The 7,803-nt window shown below is 30.3% G+C and overlaps 1 protein-coding gene across 1 annotated transcript; it reads left to right on the top strand.

Annotated features, from left to right (window-relative positions):
* The first annotated feature begins 669 nt into the window (after positions 1–669).
* Positions 670–4,952, top strand: LOC129310449 (nudix hydrolase 25-like). The gene is made up of 6 exons (XM_054952295.1): positions 670–917; positions 1,656–1,706; positions 3,018–3,110; positions 3,439–3,533; positions 4,480–4,591; positions 4,675–4,952. The coding sequence occupies exons 1-6, from the start codon at positions 852–854 to the stop codon at positions 4,777–4,779; spliced, it is 522 nt and encodes a 173-aa protein (XP_054808270.1). The 5' UTR covers positions 670–851; the 3' UTR covers positions 4,780–4,952.
* The last annotated feature ends 2,851 nt before the right edge of the window (positions 4,953–7,803 follow it).

Raw genomic sequence — 7,803 nt, 5'->3', positions numbered from 1 at the left:
TAACAATTTATACATCATCGATCGTGATAGCGAAGGTAAAAGGTGACAGAGAGGCACTAGCAGTTAATTAGATTAATTGATTCGAATTTTTATTATCAATACCAAAGTCAACGCTTCTAGTGGTGGTCCCCGTTACTTTTTTTCGTCCTTTGTTAGTCACTGCATTTTCCATATAATTCTTTTCCCGTGCTCTGATTTTGACTCTTTCTTCTATCTTGCGCCCAACGAAAAATATAACTTATTAGTTTTATTTATGTTTAGTAACAACTATATTTTCAAGTGAGATCATGAAACAACAAAAAAAGTAAAATTTTTATATTTTTAATTATGATTAATGAAGTTTTGTTTTAGTAAAAAAATAACACATTCTTTTGAAATATGTTTTTTAATACTTTTATGATTTTATCTTATAACAAATGTATACTTATCTTATATTAATAAAAAAATTATTATAAAATATTAAAAAGTGTATATACATATTTTTATCAAATTTATTTGAATTAAAAATATTAATATGTCACTAAGAATATATGATTTCATTCCAAGAGCGGATCAGGCGTGAGGAGTGCGCAGGATAAGATTTGCGCCACCCCTTCGTGCGTTTGAGTCCACCTTGTGTCATAGTCAGCGTGGCTTACTAATCTCCATTCCCAGTCCCACACACACCAAAAATAACGCTTACAGGACAGCCTCTGCCTCACGCATTATAGCTCACAAGTCACAACTCAGAAGCATCTCCATTACTTTCTCTCTCCATTTTCGTTCTTCAATTCTGACGCAGATCCCATCATCAACCCACTCCTCTCTCTCTCTCTCTCTCTCTCTCTCTCCCCCGCTCTCTCTCAAAAGCCATGGAAGATCTTCCTCAAGGTTATCGTCCCAATGTTGGAGTCTGTCTTATCAACTCCGATTATCAGGTTTCTGCTGCTCGTTCTCCTCTTTCATCCTCTGGTTTCCCCGCTTGTCCCCTTAACTTCCAGGAATCTGCACTTTCTGTTCTGTTTAATTGATACTTATGGTTTACTTTCGGTTTATCGCTTCTGTGTTTTTTTTTTTTGGTGGGGGCTTCCTTTATAAATTATGTCATTTATAGTTCGTGATTTTCGTTTCAGCGTGTTTTCCTTATCTAGATTTAGAAAATTATACTAGTGTATTGCCATTTTCCGCTTGTCAATCGTTATAACTTACTGCTTGAAAGCTCAAGTAACTGGAGGAGCAGTGTCGCAAATGGTGTAAATGAAAACTGCAAGGATTTTATAATTCTTTTTTCTGTTCTGTTCGTCCCTTACCGAGATCCTAAGTTCTCCTGTTTTCAACTTTTTCATTCAAAACCTGGTCATAGTTGTTAATCATTGTTAAATATTGATTTTATTGATCCTCTCTTTTCTATTTTCTGGTAGTCGGAGTTTGATATGTTATTACTGTTTTTAAGATAATATTTGTATTTGCGAAACTTTCACTGTAATGTTCAGCGTGCTATTCGCAATCCATGGTTTGCATTTTTTACTAGCAATCTGTTCAGAAAGTTGCAAAGACATGTATATATCTGAAGAAAAATTATGACCCTTCCTCCATATATCATAGTCTTTTTGTTCCAATATGTATATCTAGAGGAGCAAGAGGAGGAATCCATGACATCCAATCGTTTATTGCAGGTTTTTGTGGCTTCTAAATTGAATTCTCCAGGAGCATGGCAAATGCCTCAGGTGACTTTCCTTAACGTGCTCTTTCTGCCTTGACAACAACATTTTTGACACCATTAATTCAAAGAAGATACAAATTGCAACTCATGGAATTTTCTTGTGTAAGATGTGCTGGGCCTTGTTGTTTAGGGCTTTGAGTCATTGTTGTTAAGTCAAGATATCTATAGCAAATCAGAAAGCCTGTTTTTGAATAGTGACTCATCATTTTAAATGAGAAGATTCAATAATAAAGTTGAAAGTAGCTTGAAGTATAAAATATAATATTTGTATTCCTCCATTGCGCATAAAATACTTAAGATTATAAATTTAACCCAAGAGCTAAGGGAAATACTTAATCCCAAGTCCAAAATAAGTTGTTTGGTCAAAAAATTGCACAAATTCATTCTTTAAATGATCCCAATTTCTCAACTATTATCTTCTTTTGCTTTTCTCTAATGACTCATAATTCAATAACAATAAACATAGCAATATTAACTCTGATAAAAAAACGTTAACGTCTAGCCTGCCCCTCCCGTGTGATTTCTGGTTTCCACTTAAAACAAATTCATGAAAATGTATTCTTTGCAGTTATATGTTGAGTTGTGATCGATCCAACTTTGCAAACTCCGATGATATCTAATATTTTCATGCAGTTGAAGTAGAGTCATGAGATTCAAAGACATGGCTACTTTCGATTTAGTCATCCATTTATAGCATTGACTTTGTGACTCGTTATGAATCATACAATTTTATTGCCTGTTCTGAGTAAGCTTCCTTGTGACACTATTTAAAAATAGATTAAAGTATCAGCAAGGGTATGCTGATACTTTAGTAGCTTAATTTTGTTTCAAATTCAAAGTACCATTCTGTTGCTTCAATGGTGGGAGCTGGGGCTTAGTGTCTTTAATGAATCCTGATTCCTCCAATTGTGTTCTCATGAGAGGATTTTTCCAACAATATGCCATAGAGAGTGTGACGCTCCCTTTCATTTGATGTTGTCTTATTGTTGCCCTCAGCATATTCAATGCATCGTTATTGGCAGCTCTCTTGAATATAAAAAATTTCTTCCTATTCTGTACCTGGGTCTATTTTGGTCTTACAATATACTGAGCTACCTGACCCCTTCCGGAAATTTGCATAAAGTATAGCTTAGATTGCCCTGGAGAGGGATATAGACTGTAGTTCCAAGCTTTCGTTGAAAGTGGACTCTGGTATTTTAGGTATCATTTGGGGAATTTTACTCATTTTTCCTGTAATGATTTTTCAACTCTGGCATGGCTTGGAATTCTTTTGCTAAGACCATATGTCATGCACTTTTCTGTCCTTGAATATCAGGGGGGAATTGAAGACAGTGAAGAGCTCGCATCTGCTGCCATTCGGGAACTGCGACAAGAAACTGGAATAGTATCTGCTGAAATAATTACTCAGGTTTGCGAAATTTCTATCATGAGTTTGTTTTAGTTTTTATAGTTTATTTTGCTAAAAATTGAGTATCATGCAGGCTTTCATCTATGCTCTATAAATGAGTGCTATCTGACAACTTAATATCTATGTGAAATATAAATTACTTTTATCCTCGTGTATTAAAAGGCGAACAAAAAAGTTTAGAGAAGCAAGAAGCTATACTGCTCGACTCAGATATAAGAGAAGCAGTTAGACATCTTGCTGGTTTTGAATTTTGATACATTATATTTGTAATTCTTTTGAGCATGGTTTTATGATTAAGTGGAGGTTAATCATTTTGTATATATGACAGGTCCCAAAATGGTTAACTTATGACTTTCCACCTCATGTGAGGGCTAAAGTCAATCGTCTCTGGAGAGGTGATTGGCATGGACATGCACAGAAGTGGTGCGCTTGTCTTTTGCGTTTTAAGTCATTGGCTGAATGACCAAATACTTACATACTTGTCAGTTGTCGCTTCAAAGAAAAGCTCGAGTTTTATTATTATTATATATTTTTTTTGGCACAAAAAGCATGAGTTTTATTTGAGTCCTTAAATTTTGACCTACAATATCATGATATCATTCATGTATCTTTGTATTGTTTCTGCCACGTATCTCTTCATGTATATGATTGCCTGGCGTGTGGGAAGTAAGCGATTTGTGCCCCTGTAGCATAGATCTTGGAAAGCGATGTTTTGACATAAACAAATAGAAAATGAAAGAGGGTAGAAAACTAGTCAATTTCTATGTGTGCAAAAGCATGCTTCAAACTAAAGCTGCTTAGCACGCAAAGGTAATGTGTCTTCTTGCTCTTGAAGGGAGAGAAAAGAAGGGGGAAATCAAAATCAAAGCCCTCTGAGTGTGAAAGAAACTGCGTGGTGTGAAAAAGTTCCTCTGAATGGCTTTGGTGTTGTTTCTTATGTTCCTCAGCACCATAGTCACTGAGAGATGTTGTATTTGAATAGAACGGCCCCGCTGTAGCTGTATTTTTTTTTTTTAGGAGAAAAATGACTATTGTACACGTCGTTAACTTGTTATCCTTGATGTTGTGGAGTACTTCTTGGACTTTGTCCTATGGTGTTCCCCTCAATGTTTCTAGTTTTGTTTTTTGTAAAATTTGTGACTGAGTAGGCTTACATATGGTGATTAGTAAAATATTAACTAATGCTAATTTTGTAGTGAGGAACTGAAAATAGGACATAACATGTAATTCTCCATTGTTCCATTCTCTGATCATATTTGTACTGTTAGTCAGATTGGTACCATCTTATTATTTTTTTGACTGTCAGTAAATTAATTCGGCATTTTACCAAAACTTTGCTTTTTCTACATTAATATTGAATGTTTGGTAGGTTTCTCATGCGATTCACTAAAGATGACAGTGAGATCAACTTAACTAACGGTGAAGCAGACCCTGAATTTGCAGAATGGAAATGGTCAAGCCCTGAAGAAGTAATTGAGCAGGCTAGTTGCCAAAACTTATCATAAACGTTTAAGTCTGTTCATTTTTGCTCTTGGAAGGACTAATTGCAGAGAACTGATTACAGGCGGCAGACTACAAAAGACCAATCTATGAAGAAGTTTTGAGAACCTTCAAGCCTTATTTTCAAGGGAGTGCAATATCTGCCAAATGTAAATCTTCAAAGTGGTGAATGGTATAAATGCACATCGTAGTTTATCCATGTTGTTAAGTAATTTTATTTAAGCAGTTTGGTAGCACGTGTCACTCTGTAAATAGACATTAGTTACTTGGTTCCTGCTTTTAATGATGGGATATATGTTTCAGTACCTAATTATATTCCCCCTCTAAACTTTGCTGCGATTACGATTAAAGGTGTCTCTGTGCAAGTGGCATGCGGTTTAGGAAGCCTAGCTAGTGATTGGCTATAAACTTGTTCCAAAATACTAGATTAAGATTCTCAAAAGTAACTAGATAGTAGGGCTCCTCTATTTCATGAAGTCCCATGTAACGCGTTGCATTGTTGATGACTCAAAAATATGGATCTGATAACTATTCTGTAAAATAATATATCCTAAGGTTTTGTGTAAATTTTGGGTTGAGAGTGAAGGTTTTATAAATTTCTGTAGAACTCTGGAAGGATGCAGGAATAATTCAATTTAATTTTTTTAAAATAATAAATTTTAAATTAACAATAAACATACAAATAAGCTTAAAAAAAATCAAATGAAGAAACTTTCTTAAATTCTCAAGGAAACAAGAAAGATGTGGTAACCTGTTTTGAAAACAGTTTTTTTGTTTTTCAGAATAAAAAATAAAAAAAATTTATTTGAGAATGTATTTTTAAAAAGTGTTTTAGAAAATAAAAAAATAAAATATTATTTTGAAAAATAAAAAAATAAAAATAATTTTCAGGTATTCAAAGATTATTCTTCTGAAAAATAGAGGAGAATGAAAAAAATATTTATTTTTATTATTTTTTTATTCTCATATCATGTTTTATAAAATATAATTTTTAAAATAATAAAATAAAAATAATTTCAAACAAATCTTATAACATTGTAACTTGCGGTCTCCCGGACCACGAGGGACAGTGAGTCTCAAAGCTTAAGCATTTATGGGTTCTAATAATTTTCTCAAATTTCTCAAGATAATCTGAATGCCGTGAGAATATAAAATTCCTCATCTTTTTAAATGGTTATGCTTTTCGTTGATCTTTTCAATGGAGAATCTTAACAAAGACAATTTAGATAAACCATCAGTGCTAGTAATACAATTTTAGAACTAAATGATAATGATACATCTGCGCTCGAGAGCAATTTCTGTTTTTGACCTGAAACACTACATATCAAGCGAAAATCGCAAAAGACTAGTAATATATGATATTTTCATGGTCCAAAAGCAAAACGAAAAATCAATATATAATATTCAGGTAAAAAAATATGTATAAAAAGTCTCATATTTATATTTTAAATTATCATTAAGAATTAGGATGATAAACTTCTGATTAGATGGCACCGCTTCTTTATCTTGATTAGGATTATAATTTTGGCAAAAAAATTATGTTATAAATAACAGTCTGATTAGGCAAATGTTAATATTTTATATAATTTTCATTTAAAATAATAAATATTAAATTTAATATAGTTAAAAATATCAGCTGATCAAAATATAATTAAGAAAATAATACCAGTAATTATTGGTTAAATGTTAATTTTAACTCTAAATGTTATTAAAAACAGTTAATCTTAATGGAAAACCAAAAAAAATATTTTTTTGTCAAATAAAAATAATTTATTTTAAGACCTACTGAAATTGACTTCTATTTTTTGGTTTGAATAAAATAACTATAAGGAATTAAAGCCGATAATTTGGGCCAAACCAGATGGGCTAACCTGAACTCGCCCAAAAAATTTAGGCACGAGCCCAAAAAATTAATAATTTTTTATTGTTTGGGCCTATTCAGGCTGTCGAAAAAATTTGGGCCAAGCCCGATCGGGCTTGGCCCGAATACCTGAATAGAAAAAAATAAATTTTTAAAAATATATATAATATAATAAATATTAATTATTTTTAAAGTTTTATATTATTTTATTCTAAAATATCATATATTTGAGTATATTACTATAGTTATTTTAAAAAAATAAAAATATTTATATTTTCTTATTTTTATTATTTTTAGTCAAATAAAATATCTCAATCTAATAATTAAAATATATTTTAATATTAATTTTTATGTTTTAAGATTCAATTTTTTTCAAAAAAAAAGTTGAGTCATATACACCATTTTTTTGTCTGAAAATTATATTTTACATTTTTTATAAAATAAAATAATTTTAAATTAAAAATAATTTTAAAAATAAAATTTGGATATGTATGAATTCCTGACTCTACTGTTAAATAAATATAAAAAATAAAATAATATTTTTAAATAATTATTTAATTATCATTCATGCTAGACTTGGTTAAAAATTAAAAATGAATTAAAGTAAATACCCTTTGTATATAGGGTTTAAACAATATAAAAGATTAAAAAAATTAAAAAAATAGTATTTTACCCATAATTAAATAATTTTTTTATATAATATAATGACGGCTATTTTTTTCATATTCTTAAAAATAAAAAATATAATTTATTCAATAGTTATTAAAAACTTTGAGCTAATTAAGGCAATCATTTTAAATTAGTGGTTTAACTGTAGTTGAATTGAGATTAATTTGATCATAATTAAAATAATATAATTTAATTAAAATTTATAAATATTTTTATATAACCATGATAAGGGCAATGTTTAAACAAATAAAACATTAATTTACAAGTAAAGAAAATATTTATAAATAAATTACATATAATACAACAAAATAGTAATAGAGCTACTTAAGTACTTAACTACAAAATTAATAAGTTATTATTATTTTTTATTCCTTTCAAGTTAAAATAATATTTTATGCTTAATAAAATTATTTAAAAATTAAAATTGATTTAAAAATAAAGAAAAAAATATTTTTAAAAATTTTTGAGTATTCAGGCCGTTCCAAATAAGCTTGAAGCTCGAAGATGTTAGGGCCGAGCTTGGCTATATGAACTTTTTAAAATGAGTAGAATTCTGTAAATTCAATTTGAATAAGCTCGACCCACCCGAATTACTGGCTCTATAAGGGATTATCTACTATTTTTTTTAAGAATATTCCATAGTAATATTAATTATAAGCAATA

The sequence above is a fragment of the Prosopis cineraria genome, unplaced genomic scaffold (assembly GCF_029017545.1).
Source record: "Prosopis cineraria cultivar Desert tree isolate PC_DT_omini unplaced genomic scaffold, ASM2901754v1 PC5, whole genome shotgun sequence".
In the NCBI taxonomy this organism is placed as follows: Eukaryota; Viridiplantae; Streptophyta; class Magnoliopsida; order Fabales; family Fabaceae; genus Prosopis; species Prosopis cineraria.
Note: the sequence above shows the minus strand (reverse complement) of the source record. Positions and strands in the feature narration are given on the sequence as shown.